The 17,820-nt window shown below is 45.9% G+C and overlaps 1 protein-coding gene across 3 annotated transcripts in view; it reads left to right on the forward strand.

Annotated features, from left to right (window-relative positions):
• The first annotated feature begins 713 nt into the window (after positions 1-713).
• adgrd1 (adhesion G protein-coupled receptor D1) overlaps positions 714-17,820 on the forward strand; it is a 53,618-nt gene continuing 36,511 nt past the window's right edge. The window contains exons 1-10 of one of the 3 annotated variants that reach the window (XM_053680072.1): positions 714-1,258; positions 1,444-1,480; positions 3,667-3,759; positions 5,791-5,886; positions 8,690-8,812; positions 10,545-10,721; positions 12,282-12,539; positions 14,888-14,961; positions 16,881-17,027; positions 17,721-17,780. In XM_053680072.1, the coding sequence (XP_053536047.1) occupies positions 1,205-1,258; positions 1,444-1,480; positions 3,667-3,759; positions 5,791-5,886; positions 8,690-8,812; positions 10,545-10,721; positions 12,282-12,539; positions 14,888-14,961; positions 16,881-17,027; positions 17,721-17,780 (1,119 nt within the window). In that variant the 5' untranslated portion in view covers positions 714-1,204. Of the gene's footprint in view, positions 1,259-1,443; positions 1,481-3,666; positions 3,784-5,790; positions 5,887-8,689; positions 8,813-10,544; positions 10,722-12,281; positions 12,540-14,887; positions 14,962-16,880; positions 17,028-17,720; positions 17,781-17,820 lie in introns of all 3 variants that reach the window. The other 2 variants (XM_053680073.1, XM_053680074.1) reach the window with 2 other exon arrangements.

A 17,820-nucleotide genomic window follows, 5' to 3' on the forward strand; every position in this document is an offset into this window, starting at 1 on the left:
GGATGGATGGATGGATGGGTATTCACTTCAAGAGAAAAAAAGGAAGGTGAAGGAAAGACTGTTATAGCTGCTATAACGTAAGTGATGACAGGCGCTAACCTGTCTGGTGTAAACGTAATCATAAGCGATAATAATCCACTATATAATGATAACAGTGGCTCGGCTTCATCACTGATCATGTTCCTGTCACATCCTGTACCGAAGTGTTTCATTCCTTACATGTTTATTACCGAAGTGTTATCTGTTGCTGAAATGAAAACGCGCAGCATCATGAAGCGCTGCTTCCAGCAGGTCTTAGTAATGATCGTATTTACGCGTTGTTACAGTTACAGTTACTCTGAGGCTCATACGCAGCTTTTGTTTTCCCTCTGCTCCGCCTCGCGCTTCAATTAGAATGACGTCATTACAGGGGTTCAACTTGCCAGTTGTGCGACCTGCTCGCTCGTGCGCTCTCTCTCGCTCTCTCTCTCTCTCTTTCTCTCTTTCTCGCACTCTCTCTCGTGCACGCTCTCTCTTTCTCTCTCTCTTCTCTGTCTACCTCTCTCTCTCTCTCTCTCTCTCTCTCTCTCTCTCGTGCGCTCTCTCTCCCTTTCTCTCGTGCGCGCTCTCTCTCTCTCTTTCTCGCTCTCTCTCTCGTGCACGCTCTCTCTCTTTCTCTCTTTCTCTTTCTATCGCTCTCTCTCGCTCTCTCTCTCTCTCTCTCTCTCTCTCTCGTGCGCTCTCACTCTCTCTCTCTCTCTCTCTCATTCTCGAACGCTCGGTCGTTTTCGCGCGCGCGCAGACACACACACACACACACACACGTACACGCCAGAAGTTCTCGTGTGGCTGCAGCGCTCGCGCTCGTCAGTGAGCTTCACTCGTGAGAGGATTATGTTGTTTGACAGAATGGATTAGGAGTGAAAAAACTTTGTGTGTGTTTTTTTTGAGGAATAAGAAAAAGAAGGAGAAGGAGAGAGAGGGGGGGGGGACGGAGTACAAATGTTCTGGATAATTATTCTGGACTTTGCTCACCCGTGTGTGTCTGCTGTCTAACACTTTTCATGGTACTTCATATCAGTTAGACATCAGATATCAGATGGTCGATTTGGAGCGTTTTTTCCCGTTAAAACTCTTAACCACCATAAAGTGTGTAAACCTTTAAACTTTTATATTCGTTTTTTTTTTTTTTTTTTTTTTTTAATTTTTTATTATTTTTTTAACGATGGACTTTCTCTATAAAGTCTTAAATTTTTCTACTTTTGTCAGCGTCCTCCAGGTAAGGTGTTTAAAAGTTGATTATCTGTCAGGTAATATCAGCCAGACACTTAATAATAATAATAATAATAATAATAATAATAATAATAATACTTTGTGTACTTTTATTTAGCTAGCTTTTTTACTTTAGGGGATTTTATTTTAGAAGATTTTTTTTTGTTTGTTTCTTCCCCCTGATCTTCACAGGTACTCGGTGACCAGGCTGTACCGTCCAAGCATCCAGGTAAAAAACCCAGATATTTACTAGCAACAAAAACCATCAGATGAAGAATAAAAGACTATACGCGACAAGACAATTGAGCGTAGTCTAATGTCTTTAGGTTTCCAATGAATGAGTTTGCAGGTCCCTATAGCTGAACGTGTGTCCGTTTTAGACATGGCCTCATTGAGAAAGCTGGCTTTTATTTCTCAGTGACGGTGCTGTCTCTCGTCTTCTTATAGAGCTAGAGGGAAACTTTATTTAGCACATCACAATATGTTCAAGATATCAAACGTGTGACCCGGAACCTTCCACGTTCACCTGCTTCGCATGGAGCGCCGTGAACTCACAGCCATCTAAACCCATCTGGTCCATAATACCACACGTCCGACTTGACTGTGGACTTGTGGTATTATGAGCGAATCTCACAGACCAGAAGTTACCCTCGGAATCGTTTTATATTCCTGGATATGCCTTTGTGTCGGATGTAGATTTGGCTCTGGTTCCAAACGCCACGAAGAATGTTAAATGTGGACGAATGGCTGCAGTTGGACCATTTTAGACTCGCAATACACTTGCCATAACCACAACTGACTCTTGCGCCAAAACCTAACCCTATTTGTCCCAGTTTGGTCTGCTATCTGGGTGCTCACTGACCCAGATCTGTTTAGGATGTTTCTCAACTAAATCTGCCTCCAGAAAAAAAACTCCAAGATGTTCAAATTTTGGCCCACAGAAAGCATCAAGCGTCATTATTATTATTATTATTATTATTATTATTATTATTATTATTATAGCGAAATGCATTTCCAATCATGTTGTGCTGTAGTTATTGAATAATTCATTTAACGACTAAAGACGGTGATTTGAGATGATTAACGGAATAACAAGCTGAGAGTTAATTAAGGGCTTAATTAGAGATCTCACAGACAGAAATTAGCCCGTTGATGGGACTTTGGAATCAATTCTAAACGCCTTACTGCACCCTGTCGTGTCTGTTCTGCTGATACTAAATGAAAAACAAATCCTACATGTGTCTGAATGTCAAACGCAAACCATTTCCAGCGTGTCTAGCTGCTGTAGGTTTACATCACGTTTGACATTCGACACGCACGAAGCGCTAAACGTCACCCTGCAAGGATTTTCCCTCTCCCTGTAAACGAGTCCCGAAGCTGAAACAATCAGTGAATCATCTGACCTTTCGTGTACTTGTTTCCAGATCAGCCGAGAGCCAACTCACTCGGTTCTTTGAAGGTGTGACGGTTGCCGAGGGCAAGAAGTTTCGGCGTACGCCGTAGCTTTGCGTTCTCGGCTTCGTCTGCCTCGCCGAGCGGCGCGGTCCCTCGGAGCGACTCCGCTCGTTTAGACTTAACTGGAAATCATTTCCGTAATCATAAACAGCCAAGCTGGTTGGGATAAGGGTTGATTAGCGAGCCCCAGAGCGTCTTTTCCCCAAGTCGTCCTGGGGGATGAGGGATGGGGGGACGCCGCGAATGCGAATGAGACCGGGGTCGGTCCCAATGTCCCAGGACGTCCCAAGAAGCAATTTTCCAGCAATACATCCGGAGCTTTCCCTCGACGGGATAAACGAACGAGAACGTGTTTCCCTGTGTGATTTTTATCCGTTAAAACCACGTGCGCTACAAGTTCCGTGTTTGAAGTGTCACATGTCCTTTAACGTAAACTTAATTCAAACATTTACCCGTTATATATAAGCTACTAAATATATCGGCTTGCGGCACGACATCATGGCTCCCATTTCAGAAGCAAATCTTCTGCGTTGTCGGAATGTTTTCAGCTCCGGATCATCCACAGACTGGGCTGTGTGGCGTTAGGAGAACGTTTGGTTTCTATAATGAATTCATAAATTCAGATTTTTCTTTATTTTTTTTATTTATTTTTTTTTATATTTTTTTTTTACCGGGGGTATATACTTGTGCTCAGGACAGTTACATAGAATGGAATGGAATTTCAGGGAAGGAAATATTCTGCAGTGAAAGATACTGTAGCGTCCAGTCAGATTCTCGTCATATCACGATGTGAGTGATTGAGACGTAGTTGAATCACCCAGCTGCTATTATTACTCACGTAGGAGTGTCATAACTGCTGGAATGTTTTGGGGAGGTCGGAACAAGACATACTGTATTCATGCATGTGAATTTTGCCCCGTGTGTGTGTGTGTGTGTGTGTGTGTGTGTGTGTGTGTACAGGCCTGGATGTGCTGGCCACAGCGTCACACTACTGGCCCCTGGATGATGTAGACGGGATCCGCAGCCTGAGGGACCAGATTGGGAATAGAACAGGTCATATTAATGGGACTGATATAAGTATGTGCACCAGTTTTGGCTTTTGGCTGTGTCACCACTTGCTACGTCTGGTCTTGTTCTCTCTCTCTCTCTCTCTCTCTCTCTCTCTCTCTCACACACACACACACACTGTCTCTCTCTCTTTTTCTCTGTCTCTCTGTCTCTCTGTATCTCTCTTCTGCATTCCCGTTGTCTTTATGTTGATTCTTTTATGCCTCTCTCTCTCTCTCTCTCTCTCTCTGTCTCTCTCTCTCTCTCTGTCTCTCTCTCTCTCTCTCTGTCTCTCTCTGTCTCTCTCTCTCTCTCTCTCTCTCTGTCTCTCTCTCTGTCTCTCTCTCCGTCTCTCTCTCTCTCTGTCTCTCTCTCCGTCTCTCTCTCTCTCTGTCTCTCTCTCTGTCTCTCTCTCTGTGTGTGTCTCTCTCTCTCAAAGTGAAAAGTCAGTCAAAAGGTTGCCTCTCTCTCTCTCTCTCTCTCTCTGTCTCTCTCTGTCTCTCTCTCTCTCTCTCTCTCTCTGTCTCTCTCTGTCTCTCTCTCTCTCTCTCTCTCTCTCTCTGTCTCTCTCTCTCTGTCTCTCTCTCTCTCTCTCTCTCTCTGTCTCTCTCTGTCTCTCTCTCCGTCTCTCTCTCTCTCTCTCTCTCTCTCTGTCTCTCTCTCTCTCTCTCTCTGTCTCTCTCTCTGTCTCTCTCTCCGTCTCTCTCTCTCTGTCTCTCTCTCCGTCTCTCTCTCTCTCTGTCTCTCTCTCTGTCTCTCTCTCTGTGTGTGTCTCTCTCTCTCAAAGTGAAAAGTCAGTCAAAAGGTTGCCTCTCTCTCTCTCTCTCTCTCTCTTTTCTGTGTATCTCTTTTTTTGCATTTCTGTTGATTCTTTGCTGCCCCCCCCTCTCTCTCGCTAGCTCACTCATTTTCTATGTCTCTCTTTCATTTCTGTCACTCTCTCTTTTGCATATCTGTCTTTACATTGATTCTTTTCTGTCCCCCCCCCCCTCTCTCTCTCACTAGCTCACTCTTTTTTTCTCTCTCTCTCTCATTTCTGTCTTTACGTTGATTCTTTTCTGCCCTCTCTCTCTCTCTCTCTCTCTCTCTCTCTCTCTCTCTCTCTCACTAGCTCACTCTTTTTTTCTCTCTCTCTCTCATTTCTGTCTTTACGTTGATTACTTTCTGCCCCCCCCCCCCTCTCTCTCCCTCTCTCCCATCCATGTCTTTTTTCTCTCCGCGCTCTCTTCTCTCTGGCGTCCTCTCCCCAGCTGTCAAGCATTCTTCTGCAGTCACGTCTTGCCGCGCTACAGAGATCTGTGTTCAGTCCGTGCAGCTGTCCTCAGTCCTAAGCGACCGAGCGGCACATTTGTGCAGCGTTTGAAAACCGCGCACGCCGATCGTCCGTGAACCGTCACCCCGGTCCCGATCGGCGCGCGGTCAGTCGCTCTCCGCGACACAGACGCGCGTGTCTCCTGTACAGACGCCTTTGCGTTAGCAAGGCTTTGATGAATTATTTCAACGGGAGACAGTAAATCCGTCTGGTTTTTTTGGGTCGCCTCGCCGCGTTCTACAGACTGTTTGATTTACATGCGACGCATGGTCACGTTCGAGCCTTCGCTCTAATTCAGAACAGAGCGACAAACTTTTTATCCGCGCCTTAAAGTATCGGCTTGCACATCTGTAGCCGGTCCTGCGTTTTCCCACAATGCACCACCTGGGTCTCATCTAGCCGCTGACAGAAACGGCCTATAAATTTATCAAGGGAAAGACCTGTTGTTTTACCGTTTATCCTCCAGACCCTCTTTTTTTGTTTAAGATCACCCTGTACATGCTAGTGCTGTCTACTTCTGTTGTAAATCTCTCTCTCTCTCTCTCTCTCTCTCTCTCTCTCTCTCTCTCTCTCTCTGTGTGTCTGTCTCCTCTCACATCGCTGTGTTTGTCTACGTGCACATGTGCTTGTATTGGATGTCTCTTGTTTTGTTCTTTTGTCCTTTTCTGTTGTGTGTGTGTGTGTGTTTTGTGTTTTTATTTCTCCCACGTCTCTCTCCATCACAGCACTCAGAATCCACAACCACACTGTCCTGCCTGCCCATAACTCTTCCTCTGTGTACACCAATGACTCCGCCTACACTAATATTTCCGTCTCTGTAGGTGAGGTTCCTGCACAGATCCCTCCACATAGACCATTTTCATAATTAACCAAAGGAAAAAACTCTCAGTAGACATTCTCCTCGAGTGATTTTGCTGTACGTCCAGCTTCATGGTGCGCTCTGAGACCTAGTATGGCTATCCTTTGCACCTTTAATATGTCTCTTACAACTTGGAAACGTAGCTATAATATACCTTTTACAAGATTTATGCTACGTAAGTAGACCCTAATGACCATTTAAAGCTTTAAAGGTACACTATATGCCACATGCTAGGTAGAAATATTAATACTAAAGGTGAGGTGCATGACTGTACCGACCCAATGTAATAGTAGCACTGTAGTAGCTGCATGCTTTTATGAATATTAAACTGGGTGTTCCATAGGTACAGCGTCATCGGGTTACTGTACCGTATATACTTGTGATGTATCTTAGCAGGAAGGGACCAATCTAAATCGTTCTACAGATAGCAATTTGCATATTGAGAAAAAATGGTGGGTGTATTGAGCAGGTTTGACGAATAAAAGCTTTTGCTATGCCTGTTATGATGCTGGAATGATGGGATACACTGGTGTGTTACTGGGAAGGTCATGCCGTTTTCTTAGCCACGACGGCGTGACGGTACTGAATTCATGACGCCGTTTGAGGCAGGGGAATATAAAGGTCGAAATGAGACCGATTTCTTTAACTTGATAGTGAGATCGGACTACATTTGGGGTTTGGGAAAAATTGTTTTGTTCCGTTTTAAGAAAGACTTAATGCGCACAATTCGTTTATGGGGGGGGGGGGGGGGGGGGGGGGGGTCGTAAAATTGAGAATATCTTTATGTACGGTTGCAAATCAGTGCAAATCAGGTTTGTCTCTCTCTCTCAAGTCAAACAAATGCGATGGAAATAGTCGGACGCGACGAATGCTTCGAGCGGTTTCCTCAAATTCAACTGAGAACGCGACGTGCGATGGTTTCTCCAGTCTCAAAGTTATTGAACCCGCTCATGGCGAGCATCTTTAGTACATATTGTAGTAGAGCACGCTTTTGCTGTTCTGACCTGCTGCAGACGAGATGCGGAGCTTCTGGCAGCGTTCCTGAGGAATCTCCTCCCGTTCCTCATGAGCGATAGCTTCCAGGTCAGTGATGTTGTCGGGTTTGCGCGCCGAGACCGCCTTCTTCAAATCCCACCGGAGATTTTCTACGGGGTTCAAGTCAGGTGACTGCGACGGCCCTGTAGAATCTTCCAGGACTTCCAAGCCTCGGTGGAATTTGAGGTACGCTTGGGATCGTTGTCCTGTCGGAAGGTCCGACGACGCCCGAGCTTCGGCTTCCTCACAGACGGCGTGACGTTTTCTCCTTCCACACGCTGCAGGTTTCCAGTGCCAGAGGATGTAAAGCAGCCCCGGAGCATCACCGAGCCTCCGCCATGCTCGACTGTGGATGCACACCATGCACACCTTACTGTGCTCACTGAAACCTCAGTGTCCGTTCCCGCCAAGTCTTGCTGCAGGTCTCTTAAGACTGGAGAAATCATTATAAATTGCATTTTCGGTTGGATCCGAGGAAACCACTCGAAGCGTCCGTCGTGTCGAACTATTCCAGCCGCTTTTGTTTGATTTGTTTAATCGCAGACGGCCGATCGTCTGTACATTTCGACAATAAACCATGATTTGCACTGAATATTGTGATTCCAACTGTATTTTGTCTTGTTTTTTTTAAAAAAAAAAAAAAAAAAGATACTTTGAAGTTCTATCACACTCATATAGATGGATGGTAAACTATTCCTTCCTTTCTGTCTTTCTCTCAACCGTTACCCACGCTGTCCTCTCACACTTCACTCCTCGATCTCTCTCCGCCCCTACATCTCGCACGCTCACCCATTCGCCTTTTCACTCTCACGTCTGCTTCGCTGCCTCCCCCCATCCCCCTACCCTCCGCATCGCGTTCGTCCCCCTTCCTCCCCGCTTCCTCCCAAAACACATCCATTCATGAGTTGAAGCTTGTGCGTTACGACTCCCGGGCTCGTCCGTAAACTCCCAGCACCGTTTGTCCTATGAATGAAGATGTGTAGTCGAATGAGTCATCCTTTCGCGCCCACGCGGAGATCCACGAGAAGGTGGAACTTGTTTTGACAACGCTGTTCGCCAGTTTACGGCCACGCCGATTCACTATCCAGGTCATGTCGTGATTCCCTCGCTACAGGCTGCTGTTGATGTCATCTCCGTGGCAAAATATTCTGTCAGATGATACGATATAGTGCAGTCGATATGGAGTTGTTCGCGACAACGTAGACCGTATAGACGGCGTGATTAATGAACCGGATTGCCTGATAAGTAACTAATACACGTATGTAATGGTGTAACGGTCATGACATCACATGACATCGACGAGACCTCTCCAGACCTTCCATCTGAGCCACGCGCTCGCCAGGACGAGGTGGAGCACGTGTAAACACTCAAAGATGGATGATGTCATGTTGGCCCTGATTCGGTGAAGGCAAACAGTGCAGTCTTGTTTATTAATTTCATAATCTCATAAAGTCAGAGCCGCACTCGTAAATCCAGACCTGGCCCGGCTGGCGTGCCAACCGAGCGCCACTTTTTCAGCTAAGCTCGAGCTGATTAACGTTTCGAAAAAAATGTCATAAATAAAGATGTTGAACGAACGAGCACAGAAAATACTTTATTTATTTTTTTTTTGGTGATGTGTAGCTGTTTATTTTCCGCGAATAGAAAGCTGTATTGAGGTGGTATCGGTCGGTACAGACCGGCGAGTGATGGGTTCAGGTGGTTTAACAGGTCGGGTGTTTTTACTGTAGACATCGTAGAAGGAGTGGTGAACAAAGGCATCTATCTGAACGGAGACCGCGGGGCCACCTTCCTCCACTTCGGCAACTACAAGAACTCGTGCATCAGCGACCCCACTCTGTGTGGACCACAAGGTAAAGCTCCGTTAATCACCCCGTCTCTCTTTTCCTCTTCTCTCGCTTTGTCTGTCTGTCTCTCTCAGACTGCCGACGGCTGTCCGTCTTTCTCTCCTTCTTTCTTTTTCCACCCACATACACGTTGTCTTTCTTTTTTTCCACTGGCCTAATGTCTCTCTCTCTTCTCTCTCTGTCTTTCGTCTCTCTTGTTCTTTTTCCTCCTTGCTCTGTTCTCTCTCTCTCTGTGTCTCTCTTTTCTCTTTTTATCTCTCCCTTGTTGCTCTCTTCCCGTCCTCTCCCATCCCTCTCGCTTATTTCCGTCTTTCTTTTTTTTTTTTTTACGTCTATCTCTCTCCCTCTCCTACTTATCTCTCTTTCTCATATCTCATCTCTCTCTCTTTCTTTTCTAGTTCTGGTCGCTTTTCTCTCTTTTTCTCTCTCTCTTGATCCTTTCTCTCTCTTTTTCTCCCTCTTTTTTCTGTCTTTCTTTTCACCTCTCTCTCTCTATCATTTATCTCTTTCTCTCTCTTTCTCGTATCCCATATCTCTACCTCTCGCTCTCTTTCTTATCTCGTCCTGTCTCTCTCGCTTTTCTCTTTTTCTCTCGCGTGCCCTTTTCTCTCGCTTCTATGTCTCCTTCGTTCTTGTTGCTTTATCCCCCCCCCCCCCCCATGATTCCTCTGGGGGGTTTCTTTCCTCTTGCAATGCTTTACTCTCTCTTTTCTCATTTCTCCCCCTCTCTCTCTCTTTCCTCTGAATTCAGATGTCTCTAGCATCCTTCCTTCCTCTCTCTCCCTCTCCTCCTCATTCTCTCCGTTTGATCTCCCATCGGTTCTACTTGATACGTTAAAGACTTATTTCCTGTTTACTCATACCTCGCTAGGGTGTTACCTACGAAAGATCCGACACGGCGCGTGACCTCCTCCGTACCACGCGGCGCGGTAATGGGGCCGCGCTCGTCGTGAGCGGTTCTAGATGAATCATTTTTACGTCCATCAAGCCAAAACGACACAACAATAGCTAACGATTCGAAAACTACATTTATGACATATCAAGACTTTGCGGCTCCAGCTGTCAGCTGAATTATATCGGCTTACGTTAGCGCAGAAAGGCGAAATTTTCATGCAGGGCCTGACATCATCTGGCGTCCGTCCCACGTTATATCAACTCGGATTTCTCTTTCCTTTTTTTCTTTTCAGAAAAAAAAGCACAAATATTATATTCGTATTCAGCTGGACTCGCACGGGGGAAGTTTGAGCTCAGATGGATCTGTGCAATTATTCAGCCTCGAATGTGCATTTGTGTCTCAGGTCCTTGGCAGTCGCTCCAGGGTTACAGAAAACATCGATTATGCTTGCATAACTCAAAGATTGCTGCATACATATATATCAAAACGGTGTTTTTGTTGTTTGTTATTTATACCCTTGGTGTTAACAAATCATCACGCGCTATTACTCTTAGATGCTTGCAGGCCATTGCATTCATTCATCTATTCCAGACACTGTTTTATCCCCCCCCCCCCAGTCACAGTCATGACAGTGTGTCTTGCGTCAGAATGAATTGCAGTGTACCCCTCGAGAGGCTCGTTAATCACGTCCTGCTTGCTGTCGGTGCTCGCTTCCGTCTGTGATCACACTACGCTCTCTGACTTGCTTTTAACGTACGTCTGTCTCGTAACGGTCATTTATCAAACGACTCAAACTCAAAGCGCGCTCTGGATAAAGCTTTCTCGCGACGTTCTCCGCGGCAGGGATCACGTTCTCCTTCTTCTGGAAGAACCAGGAGTCGCATTCGCGCTTCGCTGTGATGTCAGGAGGGAAGATCATCTCCAACGGCTTCTCGGTCTACACCAACCCCTTGGGAGGATATGTGGAGTTCTACACCAGACGAAACTCTCAACGCTGGAAAGCAAACATTAACCTGCCAGGTATTTCACTGAGGGTCGCTGAGAGGGGGCGGAAATGACCGCGCGCGTGTGTGTGTGTGTGTGTGTGTGTGTGTGTGTGTGTGTGTGTGTGTTTTAATTATGTGAGGTGAGGTTGGGAAAGAGCGTATGGATGGTTTCAGATGGTGTCACGAAGCTTTTGCAAGCTTAGGGTTAGCGGTTAGGGATTAGGTTTAGGGTCGGGGTTGGGTTTAGGGAATAGGGTTAGGTTTAGGGGTTAAGGGATTAGGTTTAGGGATCAGGGTTTATGGTTAGGGATTAGGGGATGGGATTAGGGTTAGGGATCAGGGATTAGGGGTTAGGGATTAGGGTTAGGGATCAGGGGTTATGGTTAGGGATTAGGGGGTGGGGATTAGGGTTAGGTATTAGGGGTTAGGGATTAGGGTTAGGGATCAGGGGTTATGGTTAGGGATTAGTGTTAGTGATTAGGGGTTGGGGATTAGGGTTAGGGATCAGGGGTTATGGTTAGGGATTAGGGGTTATGGTTAGGGATTATGGTTAGGGATTAGGGGTTGGGGATTAGGGTTAGGGATCGGGATTAGGGGTTGGGGATTAGGGTTAGGGATCAGGGGTTATGGTTACGGATCAGGGATTAGGGTTAGGGATTAGGGGTTATGGTTAGGGATTAGGGGTTATGGTTAGGGATTATGGTTAGGGATTAGGGGTTGGGGATTAGGGTTAGGGATCGGGATTAGGGGTTGGGGATTAGGGTTAGGGATCAGGGGTTATGGTTACGGATCAGGGATTAGGGTTAGGGATTAGGGGTTATGGTTAGGGATTAGGGGTTATGGTTAGGGATTTGGGGTTGGGGATTAGGGCTAGGGATCAGGGGTTATGGTTAGGGATTAGGGGTTATGGTTAGAGATTAGGGGTTGGGGGTTAGGTTTAGGGATCAGGGGTTATGGTTAGGGATCGGGGTTAGGTTTAGGGATCAGGGGTTATGGTTAGGGATTAGGGATTGGGGATTAGGGTTAGGGATCGGGGTTAGGTTTAGGGATCAGGGGTTATGGTTAGGGATCGGGGTTAGGTTTAGGGATCAGGGGTTATGGTTAGAGATTAGGATTAGTGCAGGTGCAATCTACAGTGCTTGGTTTTCCTCGAATGTTTTTAAAAGTAAACACGGTAATATATATATATATATATATATATATATATATATATATATATATATATATATATATATATATATATATATACGTTTTATATATCACTTACGAACAAAGTCCATGCGTTTTTCTGCGACAAAGCGAGCGAGTCTGTAGCTTAACCAGAATCGTTACAGAACACAGTCGTTATTTTAAGCAGAAATACCGGAACATCTTTTACCACGTTGCTGAAACCCTGCAGGCAGAGATCAGATAGTTCTGAGTTTTATATCCGCGTATCGGAGATCACCTCGTTGGCTGGGTTCACACCTGTTTTGTTTTTGTTTTTCATCTAAATTCGCAAAACCTGTGACTGATATTCCTCGTTATCTCTGTTCTAACGCAGAAAACTGTTCACCAAGCCTGTTTAATACTCCTTTTAACGTCCTCTCCGCAGGACCTTTCTGGACGCACATCCTGTTCACGTGGACCCTTAAAGACGGCCTGAAGATCTACATCAACGGCACGTTCGGCATCGGCGACCCGAAAGGCGACGTGTCGCAGAATTACGGCAATACGTACGCGGATTTGGTGATCGGGACGGGATCCAGCCACTCGTACGGGCACTACGTCACCGCGTCCTTTGATGAGTTTGTCATTTGGGAGCGAGCGCTTTCAGCCAAAGAGATCTGGCTCTACTATAAAGCTGCCATAGGTAGTTTATTTATTTATTTAATTATTTATTTATTTATTAAAAATCAAATCCACAAACTGTTTTCATACAGCTACTATTAATATTTTCGCTATATTTATATTGCTCTTGTCTTTTACTTGCTCCCCTTGTTGTCCAGCTGTCCCTGACTCTTTGCTTAGTAGCACTTGCACTATGGCACGTCAGGCCTGTGACAGATGGCAGGGAATGTCATGTGTTCGGATTTAGACATAATCTAGAATGTTCTTCATACACACACACACACACACACACACATATATATATATATACATATATATATATGAGAACTAACGTATTGTAACGGGAATTCGTTCAAGCCTGATGGATAGACATTACGGAAATTGATATTTACCGACGAGGCTTTGTTGTCAATATATCACGAGTCCCAAGTTTTCTTTTCATTCCTCGCATGTCACAAGCAATCCGTCCAGTCTTATTCAATCCGTGACACAAAACATCTGCAGCTTCGATCATTTCCTTTTTTGCCCTTATCGCTTATGAGCACGCCAATAAGGAAGGCGTGCTCTTTTTTCTTTTTTTTTTTTTGTTGAGGCGCATTCCTCCACACTGAAAAACCAGATAAACAACTCTATCTGTAAATCAAGCTCAAACCCCGCTTCCATCTTTTTTCCCTTTTTTTTAAATTGGGGCAGCACATATTTTTACCTTATATGTATGCAGTAGCATGCTCGCCATTGTATAAGGGCTGTCCGTTGTGGTTTGAGACCGGACGGGTTTGGAGGTTATATTAGAAACCACTGCTGGGGTTCCGTTTTAAAGTGCAGAGTGCTTTTCAGGATTTCAAAACGTCGTGGCGGTTCTCGCGCCGGCTAGCTTCAACCCTTCTACGATCTTGCGACACCCCCCCCCCCCCCCCCCCCCCCCCGTTCTTACTATCGATAAAGTCCAGGACTGCTATCCAGAGCGTTATTAACTGCCCTAATGATAACAGTACATCATCCCCTGTCGGTCTAAAAGTTACTCATCGTGAGCCTGTTTTCCGTTGCTTCAAGATCACCTGACCTGTACGAGTCGCCTGTAGGGCTGGACCGAGCCCATGTGTCTGCCTTGTTTCATCAAAAGCATCGGACCCCACCAAAGAGTCAGCAGGAACGAATTACTTCCCTCTTACAAAACGGCCTGTCGTTCTCTTCCAAAACGAATACAATAAAATGCTGTAAAGGGAGGTTGACGAGTTGATCCTCTGCTGCGAATGCCTCCCAGGGTGAGGACATGAAGAATAATAATAAAAAAAAAAAAAAAGGTTAAAAAATCGTTCTCTACCAGCAAATCATACGTAAAAAGCCTTTGTCTGCGTTCAATCCGAACCTCCGGAGAATCCGAGGCCCCTCGTTTAGCCGCTTTGTGGTGGGTTATTTGTGTTAAATGGCAGTTGTGATTACCTCACTGTTTGAAACAGCGCTAGCTGCGGACTTGGCGAGCGTCGTTTACCCCCTGCACTTTCGCTGGGATCTCAGCTGGAATGTGTTCTGTTAAGCCCTCTATCGCTGTAAAGGGAAATAAATAAATAAATACCGTTTTTTGTTTTTTTTAAACAGATGGAGAACACAGCTTTCGACAGAAATCTTTGCGAGGTTTCGTTCCGTAGAGTCACGGCCCGTAACCCGAGAGAGACGTCTGGCCTCTCGAAGTCACGTTCTGTAGAACGACCGGTCGTCGTTCAACGTCATTACTCGACGTCGCTCCTCATCTGAGTCGGACTCTTTGACGCTTCTGTCTTGAATCGTTCAACTCGCTGGATTCTAAAATAAATAAATAAATAAATAAATAAATAAATAAATAAATAAGCACTCGTCCAGGGAGGCTGTAAGGCTCTTCTCTAATTGGTCGAGCGTGTTCTTGTAGGAAAATGCTCTTCGAGTAAGCCGAGGCCGAGCCGGGAAGAATTGGTGTCGCGTTTGTCTTTCTCACGGGCGTGGAGATCGCGTGTAACGCCGGTGAATCTGGGGCTATTGAACGTTTTCCGACGCAGCGTCGAGTTTCACCGAACGTCCATCACTTCCCTTGTAGAATGATGTCTATTAAATAAGTGTCCGTATAGTCCTTTTGTCTCTGTTTATCACTGAGGATCTGCTTTATCCTCCTAAATCTCCTTTCCGGAAAGATCCGAATCCGATTCGTGACGTTATTCGATTCAGTGTCGATTGCTTATAGCCCTAAGAAACGATCACGGTAAGAAAACATCAGTCGATACGTTAGGGTTAGTGTCTTCGGTGTGGGGGGAAAAAAAAGAAAAGCCCACGATGCCGTCCGGATAAGTGTTAAATTAACGGGTGTTTTTTCTCTCTCTCTCTCTCTCTCTCTCTCAGGCGAAGACGTGGTTTATCCCCCGACTACCGAGTCTCCGTCTTCCGTCCGCGCCACGACAGACGCCCTTCTGCAGGTAGCACTTCATCGCTTAAATCCACGTGCCAAACCAAACCTCGCTGCCAGGTCTGTTTAGTATCGCCCGAGCCTCTGCGAACGACCGAAAGCGGAAAAAACACCGCAGAGAATAATACATTGTTCGGAAAGAAACCACACGGCCCGAAAATATAAACAGATGGTCTTGGTGGATTCTCGGTTAGGGGGCAGCGCATGTCAGAATAGTGATATATTTACTATGTAATTGCGGAAAGATCGCAGATGCGATACGAGCTAACGGGCTGATTGTCCCTGGCTGTCCGATACCACCGAGTCTTGACCCCGTAGTTCTGCTGTTTGTCACTCGGACTGATTACTCACTGAAATCAGCCCAGTAACCAAAACAGCTTGTTCCTCAAACACTGGTATCGCCGTTTAACCCCGGATCGTGATAAATTACTCACAGTAAATCGATGGAAAACCTTGATTAATGACCGAAACGTTTCGTCAGCCGTGACGTAGGAAAGAACGCCAGTGTTCTTCCCTTATCTAAGGTTTCCCATGGTGTTAGGAACCTTTTTTTTATTATATATATATATAAAACAAAACAACCTGTGCTACAAGGTCCCTGTTTAACAGTAATAATCGATTAGTATTTGAACTCTTGTAGATTTGTCTAGATTTCAGCCAGGATTACAAATCCACGTCTATTGCACGCTAGACAAATTCAATTTAAAGGGGGTGTATATATATATATATATATATATAATTAGTGGTCAAAAGCAGGTCTACAGGGACTGAATTAAAATGGACCAACACTTTGTAGTTGAATTGAGGCGTGTCTGACGTCTTGTTCAGAGTTTTAAGAGTAGCGGAGTGCACTAGTGAAGTACGCGGGGAACGCGGCGCCCCGCCCGCGCTTGGTAACTTCATTTGGCCGCTAGTAAATTAGCGTAGGTATTCGGGTCGCTGACAGATCCGCTCTGCCCTCCTACAGCGGGCGAAGAGAGCGAGATTTACAGCCAGCATTTTACACCCTCTCAGAGCGTCGGTCACCTCGGTGACTTTTCCCCACGTCAGACACCGAGTGTATAAACGGAGAGATGATCCGTGCGCTCGGTACACACTGTACGTGAGTTATGCGTTCTGGAATGATTAGGGGATTTAAAGCTAATACGGACACACGACGGCCGAGCGACACACGCACACGCACACACGCACGCACACGCGCACACGCACACACGCACGCATGCCGACCTTTTGCTCAAGATCCCAGCAGGAAATGAGGTGGAGTTCAGACCCATAAACACAAACAAATCCATCTCTCTTGTGGAGCTATTGTTTATCTCCAGACTCTGAGGAAATGGAAAGAAATCGGATATCGAGCGCTCACGCGAGAGGCATCGCTGCAGATTATTAAGCCCGGGAAGTCAGAAACGTGAGAGGGAGGGAGGGAGAGAGAGAAGTTCAGAGACGGCTGAAACGTTCCCAGATTCAGGATGCCTTCCTTTTGGGTGCAGATAAAACAACACGGCGGTGAGAAAGGTGGTCTGCGAGTTATTTCGGACAATTTGTTGTAATCGCTCGGAACTAGCACGCGGGACTTTTCCGTGCACGTAATCTTATTAGCACCTGTACCCGGCAGCCGGGGGGGAGGCTGGGGGGAGAGGGTGCGCAGGGAGGGGGCGGGGCGGCGGCACGCTCACACGGCATCCAGGCAGATTTAATGAAGATGGAGCAGGACATAAGTTGAACTTAGAGGAGTAGGAGCAGACCTTAATTCAGTTACGTCCTGCAAGAGGATCATTTTCATCAATTAAATCTGTAACCTAAAACACACGGGATCGATAAGTGACGTAGGTTTCAAGTCGTTCCTCCCTGGGCTCTGCTGTCGATCACCTGATCTCTTTGCTTGGCTTTGTGTCTATGTGTGTGTGTGTGTGTGTGTGTGATCTACAGGAAACAGCAGCATCACCCCACAGCACTGTCTCTAACTTCACAGAGATTCATGACTCAGTGTCCATGTCTCTGCAAGGCTTCCTCCAGTCTTCCTTCATTCTGCCCAATAGGACTATTCCTAAGGACACGGCTCACAATCTGACACAGGTACACGGGGAAAAAATATCATATCCGCACCATACGCTACGTCGTACATATACGTATACATCTTGAAGTCCAGAAGAACCGTGTCCGGTCCCGCACCATGCTAATTTCCTTATTAAAACGCACTAACTCTACCTGAGACGACGACTTCTTTTTTTTTTTTTTTTTTTTTTTTTTTTTTTTTTTTTTTTTTTTTTTAAAGCGAAGGGTCGTGACACCAAATATCGCCTTTGTTTCATTTATTCCTGCTCGCTGCTCCGTGTAGTATTTTTTTATTTTTTTTTAAATGGAGAAACGTTTCGTTTCGTTATTTTGGAAGGCATGTTTGCTCTACAGCATTTCCTCGCACGTGCCTAAGACTACTGCTCATCATACCGTTCGTGAGTTTGGACATGGACGACATACTGTATAGATGGGGTGGTCAGGGGTGCACATACTTTTAGCCACGTAGTGCGTGCACGCTGTGGCGTTTTATTCTATGGGACTGTATTAGATTTATATCTAACTGGATACGGGCGGAAGTCTCGGGCCCTAGGATTAGGCTCGGATTTGAGCTCGGACGTTCGTTTGATATTTAATTTCGCAGCGCTAAGGGTGAATTCGTCGGATCGGGTCAAACGTAAGACACTCCAGGTAGCCAAAAAAAAAAAATGGAAGTAGAATGAGTTGTTTGTTTGTTTGTTTGTGCGTTTACAGTCATTTCTGAAGAGCGTCGACGAAGTGATATCCTCCAGTAGCTGGCGAGAAGACGAGGAGGTACGCAGAAACGCATGCGCTACGTCATTATGCTACGTCA

The sequence above is a fragment of the Ictalurus punctatus genome, chromosome 5, assembly GCF_001660625.3.
Source record: "Ictalurus punctatus breed USDA103 chromosome 5, Coco_2.0, whole genome shotgun sequence".
Lineage (NCBI taxonomy): Eukaryota > Metazoa > Chordata > Actinopteri > Siluriformes > Ictaluridae > Ictalurus > Ictalurus punctatus.